The sequence below is a fragment of the Ovis canadensis genome, chromosome 1, assembly GCF_042477335.2.
Source record: "Ovis canadensis isolate MfBH-ARS-UI-01 breed Bighorn chromosome 1, ARS-UI_OviCan_v2, whole genome shotgun sequence".
Classification (NCBI taxonomy): domain Eukaryota; kingdom Metazoa; phylum Chordata; class Mammalia; order Artiodactyla; family Bovidae; genus Ovis; species Ovis canadensis.
The window spans coordinates 89819868-89843943 of NC_091245.1; the positions used below are offsets into that span (position 1 = coordinate 89819868).

At 41.6% G+C, this 24076-nt stretch overlaps 2 protein-coding genes across 4 annotated transcripts in view; one reads left to right on the plus strand and one right to left on the minus strand.

Moving 5' to 3' along the window:
• Window positions 1-4048: 4048 nt before the first annotated feature.
• On the plus strand, window positions 4049-23438 carry DDX20 (DEAD-box helicase 20). 2 transcript variants are annotated; one of them, XM_069573787.1, is made up of 12 exons: window positions 4049-4136; window positions 4314-4662; window positions 5308-5402; window positions 6065-6233; window positions 6836-6950; window positions 7073-7215; window positions 7356-7494; window positions 7593-7651; window positions 9037-9119; window positions 9444-9549; window positions 9671-9772; window positions 13504-15034. In XM_069573787.1, the coding sequence occupies exons 2-12, from the start codon at window positions 4362-4364 to the stop codon at window positions 14667-14669; spliced, it is 2478 nt and encodes an 825-aa protein (XP_069429888.1). In that variant the 5' UTR covers window positions 4049-4136; window positions 4314-4361; the 3' UTR covers window positions 14670-15034. The 2 variants fall into 2 exon arrangements, with proteins under 2 accessions (XP_069429888.1, XP_069429892.1); XM_069573791.2 differs by lacking the exon at window positions 13504-15034 and adding an exon at window positions 22377-23438 and having other exon boundaries at window positions 4060-4136.
• Window positions 18597-24076, minus strand: part of KCND3 (potassium voltage-gated channel subfamily D member 3) — a 224317-nt gene continuing 218837 nt past the window's right edge. For both annotated transcript variants that reach the window (XM_069573806.1, XM_069573801.1), the window contains one exon: window positions 18597-24065. In XM_069573806.1, the coding sequence (XP_069429907.1) occupies window positions 23864-24065 (202 nt within the window). In that variant the 3' untranslated portion in view covers window positions 18597-23863. The remainder of the gene's footprint in view (window positions 24066-24076) is intronic.

Here is a 24076-nt window from a genome sequence, read left to right on the forward strand (position 1 = left end):
ATATTAGATCCCAAACTGAGAGGATGCTCGATGGTCTGCAAGTAACAATCCAAACTCCTCAGCTTTGTCATCTATCAAGCCCTAGCCTTTATTTCCAATTGCATTTCTCTCAGTTGTGACCTAACACTATCCCACTTTGGGCAAGCATAACACAGTAATTTGATATTCCTTGTGGTGGCAGGCAAGGCCCTCCACACTACGGGACCAATACATCTCTGCAACCTTATTTCCTGGTAATTGCTGCCATACTTGCCTCTGTTCACGCTGAAGCTCATACCTTCCCTAACTGCTGTGGTTTCTCATGCTTCCACGCCTTTGCACAAACTGTTCCTTCTGCCCAGAATATCTTTCTACGTTGTCTGCCCGGTGAGTTTCTTTCCACCCCCACTGCCTGATTGAATTCCTTACCTATCTTCCAGGATCAGCTCAGAAAGTCAGCCCCCAGAGCTTCAAGGGACTAGGACTTTGTCTCCTGGTGCTGCTGTCATGGCAGAAGGGCTCGACTCCAGGGAGTAGGAAAAGTGATCTGGGCATGGAGGTTTTCTTCTAGTTCTATGCACGCTTTAAACCACTTTGATTTGAGGTGGGGAAAGAAGGGCATAGAGAAAAAAGCTGTTGGTCTCTGAATACCAAAAGCTGTTTTTCTCCATTTCTCAGAAGTTCTCACTGTCTCCCACATGACAGCCACACTTTGAGCAGCTAAGGCTCTGAAAAATGTCAGTGCTGCATATAATTGTACAGCACCTTGTGCTCCTTGTGTATTTCCTCCTTGGTCACTGCTGTCTGTTTGCACGTATCTTTCTGCTTGAGGGCAAGTGCTCTGTTTATTTTGTCCCATCTTTGTATCTCCAGCATTTGGCTGATTTACAAATCAGCCTTTAGATTTAGGCCTTTAGATTTCTGTTGCAAGAATGAATAGAGATGTTTGCAGATTGAATGCAAATAATAAGGTTGCCTTCCCTTTGTTGCTCTGAGGATCAAATGAGAAAAAGTGGCTATAAAAATCTCAGTTCTTGAAATATATACATTACTGTGTGTAAAATAGTTAGTGGGAAGTTGCTGTGTAACAAGGGAGCTCAGCCCAGTGCTCTGTGATGGCCTAGAGGGATGGAATGGGGTAGAGGGGTGGGAGGGAGGTTCAAGAGGGAGGGGATATCTGTATGCTTCTGGCTGATTCACACTGTTGTATGGCAGAAGCCAACACAACATTGTAAAGCAATTATCCTCCAATTAAAAATAAATCTAAGGACTTCCCTGGTGGTACAGTAAAGAGGACTCTGCCTACCAATGCAGGTGACGTGGATTCAATCTTGAACATTCCACATGCTGTGGAGCAACTAAGCCCTTGTGCCACAACTATTGAGCCTGTGCCCTACAGTTGCTACTACTGATCCCCTGTGCTGCCAGTACTGTGCGCCCTAGAGCCCGTGCTCTGCAACGAGAGAAGCCACGGCAGCGAGAAACCTGTGCACTGCAACTAGAGAGACCCCCTCGCGCAAAGAACCAATGGAATAAAAAATAATAAATGCTATTAAAAAAAAACTTAGTTCATTCCTTTTTCCCCCACATATTCCCATGGATCCTCACACCCAGGTGGGCCACCTTACGCTCCTGTCTTTTTTTACATTATTTACCTTTCCTCTGGGTGCAGAAACTCCCACTGTGAAATGATTGTCTGGGACTGTTTGAACCTGAAAATCCATTCTGAGTCGGTATCTTACTCTCACTTCTTCAGTTCACAGGAATCTATCCCGCCCCTAGCTTCCAGGTATATAACATAAGGAAAGACTTTCCAGGTAGACAAAACAGCATAAAAGGAGGCTGGGGTCCCACTGTGATTTTATCCTGGGAGAGGCCAGGAGGTAGACAACAGTCCAAATTTTTCTGTGTATGTTACTCTCATACCTCCTGATTATTAAATGGTCTCTTATCTTTGTGTTTTATTTTTATGGTACTAAACATTATGAACAACAGCATTATTCCATTTTTTTTAACTATTGAAGAAAAAAATGTATTGATTTGTTTTTAGCTATAGCAATATAATTTATGTCTAATAACATAACTGCAATATTTGTGTCCATAAGACTTTGTAAACAACAAATGTAGACAGAATGCCTTTAAAACTATGAATGTTCTTTTCTGGAAAAATAGTCTTTGTATTTCTTTTGGGATGAGAGCTAAGTTCTTCATTGGTGATTGGTGTGAGTTCTACACAGCTGCTGCTGAGCATGAAAATTCAGCTTAGATTTTTGAGCAGGAAAATGTCTGTCATTCAATGTTTATTAGGTCCACTAAGGGCCTGGTGCTGGACTGGACAGCCTAGGGTAAGAAAATCTCCATCCTTGAGAAACTCATAGTTTATTTAGTGTGAAGGACAGATATGTAAACAAGTAAACAGAACAAGGTAAGAGCTAGACTGGAATCACTTATAGTGAGAAGTGGGACCCTGGGATGGGAAATAAAAAAAGGTGGTCAAAAGGAATCAGAAGCTGGACCCAAACAACCTAAGATATCTACTTAAGAAAGGTCACTCCAGTGCCTGTGGGGTAGGTGGCTAGGAGAGAGAAGAAACTCTGAGCAAGGGCACCATTCAGGAGGCTGTTGAAGTAGTTAGGATGATAAAGGAACCTAAAATAGGACAGATGCTATGGAGACTGGAGAAGAGATATGGATGAGATATTCAGGGGCAAAATTACCTGCCCTTGTAACTGTTAGAAAGGAGAGGGACTTCCCTGGCAGTCCAGGGGTTAGGATTCGCCACTTTCTCTGCTGGCCTAGTATTCAAGGGGTTCACTCCCTGGTTGATCCCGCATGTTGCACCATGAGGTCAAGAAAAAAAATAGGGGAGGTACAGTGCAGGCTGGAGTCAAGAATCATTCTGAGGTTTGGGATTCAAGGATTAGGTGAATGAAAGAGGTAGGGTACTAGGAGGAAGTCTGAAATCTTTACTGCTCACTCCCAACAGGCCCCCTTCTTTCACAGGAACATTTGATAATTAGCGTTTTATAAATTTCTAAGAAAAATGCATCTGAGGACCCCTTCCCAATGAGATTACCAAGCCAAACTCCTCCTACCTCTTTTGGAATCTGAATCATCATTGTGTGTGTGTGAGAGGGAAAGAGAGACAGAGAAAGAGAGAGGGGAAGTGTAAACTGGTGAGAGATAATGACCAGAATTATGATATCAGGATAAAGGCAAAAGTTGGGGTTAGATGCAGAATTATCTTTAGATTTGGAATTGTAAGATTAGGTTCCAGAAACATTAACATTGGGAGTTATGATTCAGACTTTGTTATAGGAACTCATTTGTTCAATAAATATTGAGCACTTACTCTGGGTCAGATTGCTTTTTTCCAACAAGGGATATTGAAGAGAACAAGAGAGAATAGATCTCTGTCCTCAGAGAGTGGGGAGGACAGACAATAAACACGATTTCAGCTAGTGATAAGTACCATGAAAAAAAATAAACCAGACCATGGGAATAGAGTGATGAGAAAAGCTGGGGAGCTGCAGGATGAGGGAGCTATCTCGGGGTGTTCAGGAAAGTCTTCTTTGAAAAGGTGATGTTTGAGCTGAGACCTAAAGTTGTTCTTGAGATGGTGGTGGGGAGGGACAGGAGCAACACACAGAAAACGTTAAATTTGACGTTAGACATCGAAGTGGAGGTGTTGAGACAGGAGATGGAGGTACAAGTGTGGAGCTCAGAGGTCGGAGGTGGAGATACGAATGTGGGAGCTGTCAGTGCAGTTGCTGGTTCTTATCCGATTTCTTTTATCAGGGCTAACCGTGTGCCAGGCACGGTGCTAGGGGTTGGGGACACAAAGAGGAAACCACACAGACATATATACTATGCAACGCGCTCAACCGTCTCGCTGTATTCCGGGCGCTCTCTGAGAGCGCAGAACAAGGCAGCGAGTTGGGGCGAGACAGGGTGGGGACAGGGAGGGGGCCACCGCGGAGCCCTGGCCCGGAGGCGAGGAGCTTGACGCACAGAACGCGTCACAAAGACAGCGTTGTGAGGCAGCCAACTCTGGGCGCTGGGCGGGGCGGACCCGCCCACAGAGGGCCTTGGGGCGGGGCGGTGCTCCCGTTGCTAGCGCGCGGCGCCCTCTACAGGTCGCAGGCGGAGATACGCCGGTAGCCTTTGCTTTCCTCTCCTCCCTTTTCCCGCCAGCCTCTGGTCACATTTTTGTTGTTGTTGTAGCTGTTTCCGAGTGTTTCTAAGCCTTCAACTTCCCCTCCATTTCGAGGCCTGGCGTGTCAGTGTCTTCGCGGGAAGACTGCCAATAAAGTTTTTCCTCTTCTCGCTCTCAGGCTCCCAGCCTCGCCCCAAGTACCGCGAGATCCGGCGGCGCGGCTACCATGGCGGCTGCGTTTGAAGCTCCGGCCGCCGTAGCGACCGTGGAGACCGCTATGCCGGCGGAGCGTGTGGCCACGCAGTTCTCGTCCCCGGAGCCAGCCACCCGGCCGGTGCGGAGCCTGCGGACGGCTCACGACATCAGCGGCCCGCGGACCCGCACTGGGGACGTGCTGCTGGCGGAGCCGGCAGACTTCGAGTCGCTGCTGCTGTCGCGCCCGGTGCTGGAGGGCCTGCGGGCGGTTGGCTTCGAGCGGCCGTCGCCCGTGCAGCTGAAGGCCATCCCGCTGGGGCGATGTGGACTCGGTGAGGGAGGGGACACTGAAGGGCCAGGAGGGCCGAAAGTGGGGGACGCGGGGGCTGGGGGTGTCGAGCCATGGCGAGGGCCGGAAAGGGCCCAGGGCGGCTGCCTGCAGGGGCACGACACCGCATTCCGCGAGCCTCTATTTCCTACACTGTCAAACCGAGGCGCAATACTGAATTTGGAGATACTTAAGGTCCATTCCACTCTGACAAGTAGGTCTATGTTTGAGAAAAGTAAACAGTAGTAAGGATCTCGGATGAGATCATCCTGGATTAGGGTAGGCCCTAAATCCAGTGATTAAAGCCAGAGATTGGAGTTACACAGCTTCGCGCCAAAAAATGTCTGAGCCATCAGAAGCTGGAAGAGACAGGGAAGAATTGTATTGATAACCATAGAGCCTTTGGAGGGAATGTGACCCTACTGATACTTTGATTTCATACTTCCAACTTCTGGTTCTTAAGCATAAAGAAGAAAAGAAACGGTAGGGGTTCAGGGAGGAGGCCTGTTTCTGGACATGGCTTCATGCTTTTTTAAGAGTTAAGGGTAAAAACCAAAGTGCCAACGATGTGATCTCTCTGGAGACCCTTCTAGTTCTGGGATTGGTACCTAAGTTTCTTCAGTCCTAGCTAACTTTTTTTTCTTCTCAGATTTAATTGTTCAGGCTAAGTCTGGAACTGGGAAAACCTGTGTCTTCTCCACCATTGCTTTGGACTCTCTTGTTCTTGAGAACCTAAGTACCCAGGTGAGTTTAGCTCAGATGACCCAAAGGAAGGTGTGTTATGTGCATTTTACTACACGTCAGATGAAATACCAGTGGCTCCTCAGAGATAGAAGTGAATATACTTGTCATATGCCTCAGTGATCCCCTTGAGGCATATGACAAGTATACGGGGAAAGTAGACACTGAGGCTATTGAGTGGTGGTGGTATGGATGGGATAGTGACCAAATAGAAGTTTAGAGATTTCTGTTATTACTACATGTTAAATTAAACAAGTCTGCCATGTGTGTCAGTTTTGTCATTTCTTGAGAATACAGATAGGGATTTTTTAATGCTTTTATTTGCTTACCAGATTATGGTGAGAGTTAGCATTTTGCCTGATTTGTGGTAATGAGGTGCTTGGCTGTTGTTGGTAACTAGGTGGTTCTTACAGTGAATGTATTATACTGATCTCCCATTTTCTAGATTCCCTCAGAGTATGTCTAAGATGGCTTTACCCAAATTAACAGGAGATTTGGGTTTGGGGATCATTTCTTCGACAAAGATTTGTTAAAGATAACATGATTTGCCCATGTTATCTATAAACAGTTATGCCAGGCATTGGGGCTATCTTTTTGAGTCCTACCTTCTGTATTTATTCTGCTGACTTGTTAAAGTTATATTTTATGTTTTGTTTTGTTTTTAGATTTTGATCTTGGCTCCTACAAGAGAAATTGCCGTACAGATACATTCTGTTATCACAGCTATTGGAATAAAAATGGAAGGGTTAGAGTGTCATGTGTTTATTGGAGGGACTCCATTATCACAAGACAAAACCAGACTTAAAAAGTGTCATATTGCTGTTGGTTCTCCTGGTAAGATATCAGTACCTGTTAATTACTGGGCTTTTAAGTAACTGAGCACTTTTATATAACAGTAAGAATATGGCAGTCTTTGATAACTATGGTAATTATTTTGAGTATTAAAGATGAAGAACATTAGATTAGTGAGATATAAACACATGACTGGATTACCAACAGAATTTATAAAATCTCCATTCCTAAGGATGTTTAAGAATAAGTATGGGATAGGCTTTTGAAAAGAAGAGTATTGAGATGACTTTCAGGAAGCCCTTCTAAGCCATGGATTGGGATTATTTTTTGCTTCCATATTGTCTTTCAGTAATGAATCACTCAGAATCACAATCTAGCATTCAGTGCCTTACAGCTCTTAACAGGAATAGTGTTTATTTTCCATACATATTGGTGATGAAATGTGAGGGAAAAATAACGGATTTAGGTAAGATCAGAACTCAAGGTTTGTAATTTGTGGTTTAGTGTGTAAATAGAGAATAGTGAGGGTTGGCTCAGATCAGCAGTTCCACTTGTTAAGTAGAGTAACAGAATTGGCTGAAATTTCCACAAATTGGTGCATTATGAATATTTGAATATGTTTTGTTTTGTTTTCTGGAATTTAGGCAGAATTAAACAACTGATAGAACTTGACTACTTGAATCCAGGCAGTATACGTCTCTTTATTCTTGATGAAGCAGATAAGCTTTTAGAAGAAGGCAGCTTCCAGGAGCAAATAAAGTAAGGAAAATAAGTAACTTAACTATTAAAATAGTGCTCCAAAGTATCTGTCTCTGGCTTTTCTAAGTGGTGATTACCATCTGAATAGTGTTCAGAGTGTGTGTTTTTCTTTTATTTTGCAGTTGGATTTATTCTTCCTTGCCTGCAAGTAAACAGATGTTGGCAGTGTCAGCTACTTACCCTGAATTTTTGGCTAATGCTTTGACAAAGTACATGAGGGAGCCCACTTTTGTAAGACTAAATTCCAGTGATCCAAGTCTAATAGGTGTGTATAGATTTTGGATTTGTTACTTACTGGGTTTGTTCATGATATTCTGGAGCTTTCTTTCGTTTAGTTGTCTATTGCTTTCATATTTGCTCTATTTAGCAAATAGGTTTGTTTTAACAGAAGACTCTTCTTTATAGGTTTGAAGCAGTATTATAAGATTGTCAATTCATACCCTTTGGCCCATAAGATTTTTGAGGAAAAGACTCAACATTTACAGGAACTGTTCAGCAAAATTCCATTTAATCAAGCCTTAGTCTTTTCTAACTTACACAGCAGGTACTGTACCTTAAAAGTTATCTGGGGAACTTAAAAAATACAAAGATAGGTGTGGGCAATATTTGTAAAATTATAACCCTCTGTGTTATTTTTCATAGAGCACAACACTTGGCTGATATCCTTTCTTCTAAAGGCTTTCCTGCCGAGTACATTTCAGGTAACTTCACCTCTTAACTTTAATCTTTGTTGAGTATCCTGACTTGAAGCTTCTCCAAAATCAGGAGAGATACCACTTCATGAGTTGACTTGTTAATGTGGGATTATACTGAGTCTTTAGAGTGAAAGGAATTTCAGGGGTTTTTTTTCTTTTTTTTTTTTAATTTTTATTTTTACTTTATTTTACTTTATTTTCAGGTTTATTTTTCACTGAGATTTGGTTATACCAATATCCTTGTTTTTTAAAGAAGTAACATGGTTTATAATATAATATTAGAAAACTTGAGTTATATCCACAAGTAACTAATTTTATAAAAACAAAGTCTTTTTTTTGTCTTAAGATAATCATTTTAAAATTGCTAAGAATTGCTGACTAAATTGACTTTTATGGTCTCTTGGAAGGCAAATCCGATTGATTTTCATTTATTTATTTATGACTGGTGGGTCTTCATTGCTGTGAAGGCTTTTTCTCTGGTTTCAGTGATTGGGCTTTCCATTGCAGTGGCTTCTCTCGTTGTGGAGCGTGGGCTCTAGGCTCGCAGGCTGCAGTAGTCACAGCTCCTGGGCTCACGGGTTCAGTAGCTGGTGCTGCGTGGGCTTAGTTGCTCCGAACGAAGCGTGAGGGATCTTTCCAAACCAGGGACTGAATCCATATCTCCTACATTGGCAGGCAGATTCTTTTTCACTGAGCTGCTACCAAGGAAGGCTCAGAACTGATTGATTTTTGACACAAAACTGAATTATTACTGCTGACCTAGGAATGGAAGGAATGGAAGATTGAAAGGAATTTTTGATCAACGAGTGCCTTTTTAGAGTTTTGGTTGCTATCTCAGCTTAGTTTTTAACCTGTTAGCATAGGCTTTTTTGGTGATGATATATCCCATGGACCAATTTTGGACTGTAGATCACATTTCAATACCAAATTGATAAGCAGCTGATTAAAGCAATCTTATTTTGCTAAGAATTGCTAAACCTTATATGTAACTTTTAGATATAATGTTAAATCTGCAGGCATAGTCTAATTCATCATTTAAAACTGAGTTTTTTGGGACTTCCCTGGTGGTCCGGTGGTCAAGACTCTGTTCCCACTGCGGGGAGGCATGAGTTTAATCTCTGGTTGGAGAACTAAGATCCCCACATACTGCAGCTTGGCCAAAAAATAAAAATAAGAAAAAAATTAAAATTGAATTTTGACTTGATTGCCTAACTATATTTTAAAAGATTCTGACTTTAGGTCTTTACCCAGATTTCTATATAATGACAGAATTAACTTTGGTTGTTATATTTTTAAACTGTTAAGACTGAATATTACTATTTCTGCTTTTTGTGGATTTGATAAATGTATATTAGCTTGTTTTATGTGACTTTATTTCTGGATCTTTTTAGGCAACATGAATCAGAATCAGCGTCTTGATGCTATGGCTAAACTGAAGCAGTTTCATTGCAGAGTCCTCATTTCCACAGATTTGGTAAATTTCCTGTTCAGTTTGGGTGACTAATCCATCTGGACATATGTTCTGTTATCAAATGTACAGATTTCAACTATTATTTTAGGTGGGTGTATCTGACAGGAATACCAGAAGATAATCATATTTCCAGTGCTGGAGAATATGTTTTCCTAAAAATGTCTTTTGTGTTTTTAATCTTTATTCTTGAAGTCAGTTATTCATTAGAAACAAATTTTCCTTTGCTCCTAAATATCCTCCTGGTCTTAATTTGGCTCTTGGTTACACTAGAATAATAGTGTGTCCATGCACATGTGAACAAGCAATTGTTCTTTTCTTCAATTCAAGACTTCCCGTGGAATTGATGCTGAGAAGGTGAACCTAGTTGTAAACCTGGATGTACCATTGGATTGGGAGACATATATGCATCGGATTGGCAGAGCTGGCCGTTTTGGTAAAAAGAACAAAGTTGGGATGCTTTCTTTAAGGGGAGGAAGCTGTACTGTGGCAAGTGGACTTGGAGCGTCATTTATATGAAAACTGACTTACTGCTTAACATTGCTTCGGTGCTTTAGGTACTTTGGGACTGACAGTGACCTACTGCTGCAGGGGAGAAGAAGAAAACATGATGATGAAAATTGCCCAGAAATGTACTATCAATCTTCTGCCTTTACCAGGTATATTTTATCTGTTTCATTTGCTGTTGAAATAATAATGGCAATGATCATAGGCCTAATGAAAATAATAGCAAACACAGAGTATTTATGATGTGTAATGTTCTAAGTATTTATAAGTATGTATGTTAACTCATTTAATGCTCACCACAATCCTTTGAGTTACGTGCTGTTATCTACCTTTTGTAGAAGAGGATATTGAGACAGAGAGAGGTTAACTGTTTGCCTAAGGTCTTACAGTTAATAAGTAGCAGGGAGAAAATTGTAAGCTAACAATATATTTTTCACATGAAAAGTGAAAAATATATTTCTGTTGTATTAACTTAACTCCATATTTTATTTATAGCCTTCAAATTTGATTTTATTCTTTTATATCAAGGATGTATCTTACCTTTTATGTTGTGGTGAAGATAATTCTTGTCATGTTCTCCTTTGTTATTATGAGGAAGTATCTTTAATTTGAATACTGTTCTGAAAATGTTTAAGTATTTTCTTTTGATTTTAATGAATCATTTATCGAGCTGCTTTTTAAAAGTGCCATCTTGAAAACAATGCATGTTTTGAAACTATTAATGATTTCTTGAAAACTTTTTTAAAAACCCTAAACTCTTGTGTCGAAATATGATTTATATGCTGTATAAATAACATGACCCTTGAATAACATGGGAGTTAAATGTGCCGAGTCTCCACGCAGCATAAGTCCCTGTATAACTCAGAGTCAGCCCTCCATATCTGTGTTTCCACATTCACTGATTCGTCCAACAACAGACTGTGCAGTGCTGTCATACATACTGGAAGAAGTGTGTATGACTGGACCTTCAGACCCTCAGTTCAAACCTGTGTTATTCAGAGGTCAGCTGTATATGTTAATGTATGCATGTTAGTGTGTTCAGTTCAGTTCAGTCACTCAGTCATGTCCAACTCTTTGTGACCCCATGGACTGCAGCACGCCAGGCCTCCCTGTCCATCACCAGCTCCTGGAGTTTACACAAACTCATGTCCATCGAGTCGGTGAAGTCATCCAGCCAGCTCATCCTGTCATCCCCTTCTCCTCCCAACTTCAATCCTTCCCAGCATCAGGGTCTTCAAATGAATCAGTTCTTTGCATCAGGTAGCCAAAGTATTGGAGTTTCAGCTTCAAGATCAATCCTTCAAATGAATATTCAGGACTGATTTCCTTTAGGATGGACTGGTTGAATCTTCTTGCAGTCCAAGGGACTGTCAAAAGTCTTCTCCAACATCACAGTTCAAAAGCCTCAATTCTTTGGCTCTCAGCCTTCTTTATAGTCCCAACTCTCACATCCATACATGACCACTGGAAAAACCATAGCCTTGACTAGACGGACCTTTCGTGGCAAAGTAATGCCACTTCTTTTTAATATGCTGTCTAGGTTGGTTATAGCTTTTCTTCCAAGGAGCAAGCATCTTTTCATTTCATGGCTGTAGTCACCATCTGCAGTGATTTTGGAGCCCCAAAAAATAAAGTCAGCCACTGTTGCCACTGTTTCCCCCATCTATTTCCCATGAAGTGATGGGACCAGATGCCATGATCTTCGTTTTCTGAATGTTGAGCTTTAAGCCAACTATTTCGCTCTCCTCTTTCACTTTCATCAGAGACTCTTCAGTTCCTCTTCACTTTCTGCCATAAGGGTGGTGTCATCTGCATATCTGAGGTTATTGATATTTCTCCTGGCAGTCTTGATTCCAGCTTGTGCTTCATCCAGCCCAGTGTTTCTCATGATGTACTCTGCATAGAAGTTAAATAAGCAGGGTGACAATATACAGCCTTGACGTACTCCTTTTCCTATTTGGAAACAGTCTGTTGTTCCATGTCCAGTTCTAACTGTTGCTTCCTGACCTGCATACAGATTTCCCACGAGACAGGTCAATGTAAAGGCAGGTGTGTGTAAATATATGCTGCTGCTAAAAGTCGCTTCAGTCGTGTCTGACTCTGTGCAACCTCATAGACAGCAGCCCACCAGGCTCCCCCGTCCCTGGGATTCTCTAGGCAAGAACACTGGAGTGGGTTGCCATTTCCTTCTCCAACGCATGAAAGTGAAAAGTGAAAGTGAAGTCGCTCAGTCTTGTCCGACTCTTAGTGACCCCATGGATTGCAGCATGCCAGGCTTCCCTGTCCATCACCAAATCTGGGAGCCTACTCAAACTCATGTCCAGTGCGTCAGTGATGCCATCCAACCATCTCATCCTCTATCGTCCCCTTCTCCTCCATACGTTATATAGATACATATCTATATACATATATAGATATTGTATAGTTATATAAACATACATGATCTTCTAGAAAATGGGATATGTTATTGAATAAATATGGCAGTGAATATTTACCAATATATTTCACTCCTTTAGTGATTTTTACAAAGCTAGATTAAGCACAGGTCTAGGAGTACTGTGAATTTTAGTAATTCTGGCTTTGTGATAACTCATTTTATGATCTTTTTACAGATTTTTTAAATTACTCTAAGTTTATGTCCTGGTTTACAAAGTATTTGTTTTTAGAGTAGATGTTCTTTAGGTTCTCTGAGACTGTATTTTGTGAATTCTCTCTATGTGTAAGTGTTGATAATCTTTATAAATACAGAAAAAAAATTAAAGTTGACATATGAGGGCTAGGCCTTGTGGTAGGATTTAGTATCATAACATCTAGTGATAAAAAAAAGTTGTCTTTGGTTATTGGAAAATGACATGTATTTGGATCTTTATGAAGTGTTAACAAAGCCCTGAAATTGTGAGAAAATGATACTCATGGTGTTAGATCTGTATTGGACTAAGCACTTGTGTGACCACAGACTGTTCAGGTGAGTATCCTGGAGCAAGATTAGGTCGGAAATTGACCTGAATGATAGATCTCTGCAAGCAAGGGATATCATCTTAGTAGGAATCTGAGTTTAGTTAGAGTTTCTGTTCAGTGAAGAATCAGGAGCCTCAGCTGAAGAATCCAGATCTGCGGGAATGAGTAGTGGGTATAGTTGAAACAGCACCAGCAGTGACAGGTGAGAGCTTTGCAAAGCTGAGGCTCTGTGTACTTGGTCTAAGATGAAAATTGGTCACACTCTGGAAAGACCTGAGTGCAGGTAGAAGCAAATTGTCATACCTGGCTGGAAGAGGAAATTCAGAGGGTTGGAGCCAGTAAATTTTTTTAGATTTACAAGTGCCATTGATATCACAGATCTTTCCACAGTCATCGATCTGACTTTTCTCCCCTGTGGAGGCTTTTCCCCTCCACCATTGAAGGCATTGATTTTTCCCTGGTAGAATATAATATAGGGTGGCAGATTTACTTGGGTGCAGAGTTGTGGTTGTAATATTTCCCAGTTGGTAAGCTTTAGGGAGCATGATCCGTTTTCTCATACCTTTGTTTTGCCGCTGTGAGTAGTGAGATCACAGGGAGGAGCTGGTGAGAGGGGGATGATGAGGGGTAGGAGAGCTGCTACAGAGGCACACCTTACTCCTAGAATCAGCTCTTTTCACTGAGAGGTTAGAGGGTGATATTGCTAATGGGTATGGGATGGGTCTTGTATATTTATCAGCAAAATTCTTTCCTGTGAGGATTACTCAAGTCTTTTAAAATACTAATATATTAAGCTTCTTAGTATATTGTTAGTGTATTTTGTTTCTTAACCCTTTTGACCATGGAAAGCTTAATTAAACCGTTCAGAAAATGCTGGTCTAAAGCAACTTGAGAATTTAATACTTTTTAAATTCCTTTTATGTAGATCCTATTCCTCCTGGTCTGATGGAAGAATGTTTGGATTGGGATGTGGAGGTTGAAGCTGCCGTGCATACATATGGTTTAGCAAGTGTACCTCCCCAGCCTCTAAAAAAGCACGTTCAAAAAATAGAGAGAACCTTTCAAACTCAGAAAGCTCATGGTAAACACATGGCTTCATCTAGAAATACTTCTACATCTGCAGTATCAGTGAAATCAAAAAATAATACCAAACAAAAACTTCCTGTGAAAAGCCATTCAGAGTGTGGAATCATAGAAAAAGCCGTATCACCAAAAGAACTGGGCTGTGCAGTACAACTGGAAGAGCAAATGAAGAATTCTGTCCAGACCTCTGTTGAAAACCCTACTAACAGTCAGCACCAAGTCAAAGAAGCTTCTGTGTCACTCCCCAAAATTCCTTGTCTGTCTTCCTTTAAATCCCATTTGCCGTGTATTTTGACTTTTGCAGAATTGGTGGAGGATTATGAACACTATATTAAAGAGGGTTTAGAGAAACCTGTGGAAATCATCAGACACTACACAGGTCCTGGGGATCAGTCTGTGAATCCTCAAAATGGTTTTGTGAAAAATAGAATTACTGAAGAGAGAGTGCAGATATTGGCAAGTAGCAGCCAATCTGGAGATTCCGAGAGTGACAGTGATTCTTATAGCTCAAGGACTTCTTCCCAGAGCAAAGGAAATAAGTCATACTTGGAAGTTTCTTCTGATACTCAGCTGAAAGACTCAGAATCTATTCCTGTGGATGGCCATATCTCTTTGGAACAGCCTCTGAATGGAAATGACACCCCTAGCCTAGTAGAGTATCAAGAACCAACTGAAATCCAAGTAAAGACAAGGCATAAGGAGGGAGCTAACCATAACCAGAGAGCTAAGCAGAGCCGGAGAAACCTTCCCAGGCGATCTTCCTATCGATTGCAGACAGAACCCCAGGAAGATGGTTGGTATGACTGCCAGAGGGAAACACATCCAAGTTTTTCTGATACGTATCAGGACTATGAGGAGTACTGGAGAGCTTACTACAGGGCATGGCAGGAATATTACGCTGCTGCTTCTCAGTCGTATTATTGGAATGCTCAGAGGCATCCAAGTTGGATGGCAGCCTATCAGATGAATACCGTTTATCTACAAGAAATGATGCACAGCAACCAGTGACAGTAGGCTGTCCCTCATACCATCTGGGCATATCAAGTGATTGCCATCCTCCTTGACCTATAGTGGAGTGGCGTATAGTGGCATTTTTTGAGGAACTGGAGAAGTCTTGAGGCTTTCTGCTGGGGCATATCTTTTTCACATTGTTTTGACCTAAATCAACCTGATGTAGGTCAAGTGTATTATCTTTTTAAAGATCTTTTTAAATAAGCTCCCTGGATTAGATTCTTGAAAGAAAATTTGGGGGACGTAAAGCTAAAGGTCCCAGGGTGCCATTTTCTATAAGCCGTTATGAAAAAAAACGCTGAAAAAGACTAATACCGCTGCTTACTTTAAAAGAAATAAAAACCTTGAGATTTGAAAGGTAATGCTAGTTTATGTTGTGGAGTTCTTTCCAAAAGTCTTGGGCTGCATTTCCATAGAGGTGTGTTCTTAAAGAAATTTGTAGCATGGTAGATCAGAAAACTGCTTCTCCTTTTGGGAATAAACATTGATTCAGACTTTCCCAAGGTCCTTGATTTGATGCTATTTGCTTCCAGTAAAAAAAGAAACTCAGCCAAGTGTGGTGACATGTTTATTGTTCATCTTTTGATGATGATGTCTTGTTTTTAAGATTATGGAAGCTGTGTGTTTGATATGCATTAAATAGCTAAGGATCAGTGGCTGTCTTTTGTTTCTCAGGAATAGGAGCAGGTCTTCATCTTTGTTGATTTTTGGATCCTTTTATGAATCTGATGAAAGCTATAGATTTGTCCCAGAAAATTTCTCATTGTATAAACAAGAATTTGTTTTCAAAGGGTTCATAGACCCTTTGAAGCCCATTTCTGAGACCCAAATTAATAGCTGCCCTACTCTGCTAGTTAGTAGGCTAAGCGAAGTTTCTAGCATTTTTCTGAAATTCTGTGTCTATAAATTATGATTTGGAAAAATGTTATTGGAAGTTACATTTAATTTCTTTATAGCATCCCTTTTATGAATTCATGTTTGGTTCCACATCCTTTCTGTGAAAGGGATTTGTAGTGAGAGAACCACCTATGAATAGAGATACGTATTTACTTTTTAAAAGGGAAGCTCTCCTTTCCTATGTACATACTTGTCTAGGCAGTATAAACATTTTCCCCCAGGGCAGTCAGCAAATATCTGCAGCCATTGTCATTAACTGTCCAGTACTCACATAACACAGCCCTAATGGTTTAACTTAGATTCCTGTCATTTGGATTGGGCAGTGATAGGCTTTACATATACATACCAGTACTGTACATGCATTACCAAGTTTGAGTGAATTAACACTGTAAATAGCAAATCCATAATGAGGTCCAGCATGTCATTAAGATGACTTTAATTACACGTTTAAGATCCTGTCATTGTTACATAATTGAGCTTAGCTCTTTTTTTTTTTTTCCCCCTACCCTTTTTCCCCACAGTACAGCCAAGTTCACAGTTTATCATTGCTAGGGGATTTTAATTAGGATACTTCTGTATCTTAATTAGAAATTAGGATACCCATTAGTCTTGAAATTAATTGGGTTCTCTTTTAGGGTTGCCTTTTTTTTTTTTTAATAGGAAAATAAGCTGGAGGTAAGCATATACCATAACACATGAAGATACTAATTTCATTTTTTCATAAGCATTTTCCTTGGAACATTTCAGCAGTTACCTTCCCAAATAAGGGGTGTAATTATTGTGCTGGCTGTGGAAGGAATCTGCTGAAATTGTCATCCTCCTAATCTGTTAGGAACTGTAGGTAGGTTTTAGGCAGATTTACTTGAGAATGTTTTGTGGTATAGTGGAAGAAGTGTTTGTCTTAGTTGACTCTCTGCTACCTACTTTTTTACCTTGTACTAGTCATTTAACCTCTCAAAGTCCAATAGTCTCACCAGTAAAAGGAGGCAGTTAGACCAAAAGATTTTTAGGGTCCCTTCCAGCTCTAAGATTTAACTGATGCATGGCTAATAAGAGTTTCTAGAGAAAAGGAAAATCTTTTTATGAGTATAGAGAGCCTTTATACATTTACATAAATGACTACTATGAATTGGTTTAATGTCTGACTTCTAGAATATTAATACATCTATATAGCTGTTCAAGTTAGACAAGTTAGGATAGCAGCATTAACATGTAGAGAAATGTTTGGGAAACCTGTTGCTTTGGATGATTCTGACTTAAAGAATATAAGTAACTTTGGGTAATTAAAAGTAATCTTTAAAAGTAGTGTAAATATTGCAATAATAATTGCTAACCTTTTAAACCTAAAGCCGTCTATAGGGTCGCACAGAGTCGGACACGACTGAAGCGACTTAGCCGCAGTAGCAGCAGCAACCTTAAAAAGGGCCTTCTTGGTGGCTCAGGCCATAAAGACTCCCTGCACTGTGGGAGACCTGGGTTCGATCCATGGGTCGGGAAGATCCCTTGGAGAAGGGAATGGCAACCCATTCTAGTATTCTTGTCTTGAGAATTCCATGGACATAGGAGGCTAGTGGGCTGCAGTTCGTGGGGTCACGAAGAGTTGGACATGACTAAGCTACTAACACGATCACTAACCTTAAAAAAATGGTTTAAAGGTAAGAAGAGCCCTTGAACACTAGAAATAATTGAACAGAGATTATGATACTTAATGAGTCAAGGGAGTAGTTTAAAGCCTTAGGTTTCTTTCCCCTCCCTCAAATATAAATAACCCTATCTTAATCTTAAAAAATAAAATTTATTTTTGATAGTTATAACTGACATTGTAACTGCATTACCAGGTTGTTCTCTCATTTTGACAGAATGTTTATTGTTTTGTGTCTCTGTGAACAAGCATGTATACCCCAGTTAACATTTAGTGCTTTTTTCATGAAAAAGCACATATTGCTCACCATGCATTTGATTTCATTACTCTGCTCCAGATTATTTGAACTGTGGATCTGAAAAAGCACATATTGCTCACCATGCATTTGATTTCATTACTTTGCTCCAGATTATTTGAACTGTGGATCTGTAGTGACACCTAGTGGATGATAAAGCTATGAACATTAGTGATAGAAATGAATTTCACAGCCAACTCAGGGCCTTCTGGCATCACACATTTGGTTTAACCTTGCATTTCTTACATTTGCTTTACATTTATACACAGCAAACCTTATATTTGCTTTAACTTTACAATTTTCATTGATGGCTGTTGTGGGGAAATCAAAAGAACTCCCATTGTTCTTGCCACATTATGGTGAAATGTGAAAATGCCAGTTGTTTTCACTACCTAGGAACAGATCTTCAAGATATCTAACCCAATCCCCTCATTTTTAAGATGAGGAAACAAAGTGAAGCCAAGATAGAAGAGACTGGGAGCTTCCCTGGAAGTCTAGTGGTTAAAGCCACCTGTGCTTCCACTGCGAGGACCAAGGGTGCAGTCCCTGGTCAGGGAACTAAGAAATCCCGCAAGTTGCGGGGTGTGACCACATGCACACACACAAAAACTGATGTGAAGTCATATAAATAATAGAACCTGAACATGTGCTCTGTCCTCTCAAATCCGAGCTTTTTGCTATACTCAATATAGCATTTAATTTTGAGTTTTCCTTTTAGTTTGAGACGTTGGTTTAGATGGTAGATGTTCAGTGTATTCTCAGCAGAACCAATACGGATACATAAAAGCCTATTTTTCTTTCAGTAATGCAGGGCTGAGTCTCAAAATAGAGCTGTTGACAAACGCAATCAAATGCTTTCCCTGTTAGTGAACACCCATGACTAAAGTATACAAGCAGGCAAGAACCATCTCAGATGTCATAAAGGAGTTGCTCCCATTGAGGGAGGATGGGAAAGGGAAGATGAGACTAGAGCTTAAGCACCCTTCTGAGATTCTGTGACTTTTTCTGGCGAGGGAAAAAGTCTCTGTTCAAATTACCCTTATTTTCTAATGTATAGCGGGAGAATACAGGTATTAAACAATCGTAGTCATTTTGTGGCACATTGTTTAATCCGGATTGGATACATCGGGTACAGCAGTGGCACATGACTCAATACTGTAAATGATATACATTTTAACATATGCACTACAGTTTCAAAAGAAGACAACAGGAAACTCAAGAGTTGGTTTTTTTGTTTGTTTCCATAGAAAGATTTCACATGTTTATCTTTCTGCAGTTTTGTACAGTATTTCTTCTTTGCCATTGTGATGTTGGTAAGCAAAGCCCATTTATTATATGAAAATAGAAAAGAACACACATGATTTTCACGATAACATTAATGGGGGAGGGTGACCTCTAAGGAAAACATTACATTGGAATGTCTGATTATCAAAAATATACCATCCCTCCCACTACCCAGGTTTGTAAAATAGTCTATTGGTCCAAGGAGCCCCCCCAGGACTTGGGTCAGTGCCCTACACTGGTTAGTGTGACATCATCCAGTGTAGTTGAGAAACCTGCTAAGAGAAATTCATTCCCACACTTGATGAGAAAAACATAGAACATTCTGAATTGAAAACAAGACTCAAAAGGAACCCCTTTAAAGCTGTTTCTTTTTCTGATCCATTTTCTCTTAGTTCTAATGATGCTCATCATGATGCTGTTTGGGCTCCAAGGGTGACAGGTCATAACACTTTTCCTTCACTCATTTTAAAGCTTTGCAAAGATTTCATAAGGGAATCAGAAAGGGAAAGTAGTCTTTTGGGTTCCTGTTATGGTTACCATGCCAACTAGATGAGAAGGGAAACTAATATTGCCTTAGATTAACAGCGTTAGGATGTTTATGCCTTGTAGTTCTCTGGTAATTGAAGTGAGGGAGCCTGGATCACTAGAATTCATTAATGGACTGAACATCTAGGTTTAGATCCATTCTAAAAAGTGACATGATCCTGAACTGCAGGAATCATCGTTTGAAAATTGGGTCAAGTCCTCAAGCATATCCATAAATTGATGCTTGTTAATTGTGAATCAGCATTAACTGGCCATTTTAATTTCTGTTCACATTTTTTATTTTTCTTTCACTTTTCTACTTGCTGACTTTTTATCCTCCTGTATGATTGTAGACTCACATGTTCAGCTATCACTGAGAATATCTATTCTTTTGAACAGGATTCTATGCAATTAGTCTTGAGCTTGACACTGGTAATGGAAAGAGGGGATGAAGGAGGAATAGTGCAGTGTGTGCTTCTGGAGGTCCTGGCTCAGGATGGTTCTGAAAATCCAAGTATTAAACATATAAGCAAGCCTCAGAGTAATACAACATAATGTCAAGGGGAAAATCCCAGGGCAAGATGTCTAAGCTCTGGATTGCAGTCTTAGTTCTGCCACTAACTTGCCATGTGAATTTGAATGTCCCTCAGCTTCTTTCTGTTTTCCCCTCTGTGAATTAAAGAGTTGGTTCTTGACGTACTACCACCAGAGGTTGTGGAAAGGATTAAAGACTACATAAAGTATGCTTTAAAATGTCCTAGCCCTCTCCTCATTAAGGGCTTTGGAAAGACAGCATTGGACTGAAAAAATCTGACTGTACACTTACTCACCTGCTTTTGACAGAATTGATAGTCCTTAGCTGATTCTATCTAGTGGATGGTGGTTTCCAAGGTATGGTTTATACTGGTACAGTCAGGTGGTTTCAAAGGGGTTGTGTCCAAGTAATAACTGGCATTCACACATGACTATGTCTCTAGTTATAGCAAGTAATCTCTGATGAGTCTTCTCTGAGCACTGTTGCTGAAAGGCAATGTGTGTAATGGAAAAAGCATTAGACTAATATTCAAGGGATTTGGGTTCTGATCCCAGCCCTGTCATTAAATGACCTCATGACCTTGAGCAGGTCACTTAATTTGTCTGGGCATCAGCCTATACTGTAAAATGACTTAGATAGATAGTCTCTAATCTCTTCTAGTTTGATATACTCTTAATTCCGTGTTTTCTAAGTTTCCATTCATTTGAATGTAGCCTATTGGTTTGTTTTTAACCCTCCCTAATGTTGAGTAGGATTGAATGGGTAGTTTTGTGAATCTTCAATTATGCTGAAGTGGTTCATGAAAGAACTATGAAAGCTCAAGGCATTTCCCCAGAAAGCCACTGTCCCCTGGAAACCCTGATAATATCCCATTTCTTCTGTCACCGGCCATTGAGTTAGACGTTAAACTGATGTGGCACGTTTGGCCTTTTTGTTTACTTACAAATACCCTTTAGCGGTACTGGCCCTTCTGGCTGTATTCCGTTGTGTAGAAAAGCCATTTTCTTGAGTGAAGTGGATTTCTCATCTTTGGCTAAGGCTACATTGAAGGATGGAGCTGAAGGGGTTAGTCTAATGGCCATTTGAAATCCAGGTGAAATCCTTCCAGGAGCAAATCCACCCCACCGAGACAACCCAAGCTTTCTATCAGCTGTGAAGTGAAGTGAAGTTGCTCAGTCGTGTCCACATCTTTGCGACCCCATGGACTGTAGCCTACCAGGCTCCTCCGTCCATGGAATTTTCCAGACAAGAGTACTGGAGTGGGTTGCCGTTTCCTTCTCCAGGGGATCTTCCTGACCCAGGGATTGAACCCGGGTCTCCCGCACTGCAGGCAGATGCCTTACCGTCTGAGCCACCAGGGAAGCCCCAGTGGTCGTTTAGGACCTGGTATAATGTGAGATTTGAAAATGAAGTCTAAGGAATACAAAACATTTAGTTCATTAGGGTCAAAAAACAACAGGAAATTATTTGGGACATGGTTTTTAAAATTTCTTCATTAATTTTTATGGGAACCACTAAACGCTCCCTCAATACACTACCAAACAGGTCCTAGGTTGGAGCAGTCATTATTCTAACCCTGTGATGATCTGTTCTTAAACACAGTTCATTCGTATGTATATGTAACCATGCTCCTATTTACCTCTTTATCCTTTACCCCATTCAGTTCTCATGATACATACTTAGAAACTTTAGACCTTCCTAACTTTGCTCCATTATCCATTCTTTCAAGAGAAAAGTTCCTTTTCTAGTCCTTGGCTTTCCATTTAAATAGAGTCCAGCCCAGTCCTCTGCCTTCCCTAATGAGACATATGTATGACACAAATGGGTTGAAGAACTTATTCCCGAGCGTGTTTAGGTTGTTGTGTGTTTGTGTATACACACGAATTCCTCTGTAGTTGTAAAGCCTTTCTGCCTACTTCTGCCATGAGCTCAGAGGGCCAGAACCACCCCATTCTCAGGTTAGGGGGAAATCCTTGAGGTCAGACCCAGAGAAAGGACCCAGTCAGTGACCAGTGAGGACAGCGTGAAGTAGAAGGCTCCCTCTCCTCTGCCCTTCTGCTCACCTTCTGGCTAGGTGCCACCTCACAACCCTTTGACTTTCTCCTTCTGCAGGGTCAATAGAGCTGGGGTCATAGGGAAGCCAGTGAAGGTAAGTTTTAGGTTCCGGGCTAGTGAAACTCATCTGGATGCCTCTGGTGGGCAGAAAAATTCTTGGCCCATGATTAAACAGCTAATCACTAAGTTGCTGAATGGATAAAGAGTTCTTGAGGAACTCCTGTATCTCAGAATCCAGGCTAGAGAGACTGTAATAGGCTAGCTAGGGTTTGGGAAGGGTGGTAAGGGCTTTGTCACTAACCCCAAGGCCCACCTTCTCTACTAAAAGCAGTGAAAACTGACTGGATTCCAGAAATAGTGTTCCTAGCCCCACATGGCTACCAACCACTTGCACAGAAATGTGTCTGGGTTCTCTGGAAATAATTACTTCCTCACTTCCAGAGAGGTGATCAGGCTTCTCCCCCATTTCAGTTATCTTCAGGGACAGCTGGCCTAAAGACTCTTCAGACCCCAAGGCATCATTCAGACCTGGTAAGTATCATCTATGATCTCTTACTTGGTTTCACTCTGGAGAATCCTTCATGAGGCACACAGGCTTAACTTTCTGCAGCCTCTGTGGGAGTTGCCTCAGGTATGAGATAAGTCAGAGCTTGGTCCCCATAGCACTGCCTTCTCGGCGGTTAACTGCTCATGAAGCCTTTTGGCAGAGCTCTGGATGGGCTTTATGGTGGGTCCTGAGAGAAGCGTGCAAAGCAAGGTGCCACAGGGGCCGGCTGCCGCTGGGAGCCCTGGGTTCTTCTGTTCTCTCTCCACTGGCACACGCCGAAATTTCCTGTGCCTCTCCAGTGCTGGCTGTTTCCTTTTTCAAGATCCCAATGTGATAAATCTGGTCATTCCCTTTCTTCCCCAGAATTGCAAACTTCAAACACCAGTGGTTCCAACCACAAGGGAAGCACTCTGCTCTTTAAGGTAGATGTCCCTCATCCCTAAATGCCCATTTTTGCTCTGTTCTGTTCTCTTCCACCACTGCGTTCGCATAAATAGAACTCCCGGGCATGAGTCTGTAGGTTCTTGGCAGTGGAGAAGGCCTTCTTTAACATGTCTCAGGATCACCGGGGTCCACGTCGAGACAGATGGCTAGACACAGAGAAAAACACCCAGGGTGGGAAGCAGAGAGGCACAGAGACAAAGCAGACGGGGACAGACAGAGGGTGAGTGTTGCTGTGTGGCCACTTGGCAGCTCTGTGCAGGTCAGCTGGGCAGTGGGGCCCAGACTCATTTGACCTCATCTACCTGGGGGAACGAAGAGAGAACTCAGCAGTAACTGACCTCTTAGCCTAAAAGCTTTTGCTATAAAAGGAGAGAGAGAAAAAAAACAAAAACAATAACCCTCACAAAATGCATTGTTTTGGTTCAAAGGTATTGGGTCCATGGAGAAAAACATTTCACAAAACTCCGTTGGTGTTTTTGTTTTCCACCTTTTCCCATGAATAAATATTATCCATTAAGAGCCTTGAAAAAGGTGCTTAAATACACAGTGTTATATTTTCTTCCTGTTTTGCATGTGACAACTCGGCCTCTGTGCTGCTCTTGGTCGTGTATTTTCCTCACTGGGGTCTCCAGAATCATCTGTTATTTGGTCTGAGGCTCCCCCTCTCCGGGCCCTGTCCTGGCTCCCAGCCTGTACCCCCCACATCCCACCCCTACCCCCACCCGTTCTCCCTTCCTCTGGCCCCAGCGAGATGCAGTGGCTCAGGGCTGCGTCCACGCCAGCAGCAGTGAACCTCACGTGCCCCTTCGCTGCCTCCTTCTCTTCCAGGCACAAGTTTCAGCGCTAGGGGTGCAACGGGGTGGGCAGGAATAGTGGGGAAGGGGGAGGGAGTGGTCCCAGTGGCCACCCACCAACATGCCAGCCCCCTTCACTCCCACTACCTGCACTGGCCCTCTGTCCAGTGGTTTTACAAGGCAGAGACCTTGACAACATTGCTGGCTATGGAAGGAATGTTCGTGTTGGGGCCCGGGCTGGCAGGGGGTGGCCGACTTTCGCCTTCTGGGGTTAGTGCTGGGGGAGTGGGGATGCTGATGATGGCTGTGGTGATCTGGGATGTTTTGCAGTTTGGTCTCAGTCCGTCATCTGCTTTCAAATTAAGGCTGGAACGACTGGGATAAAA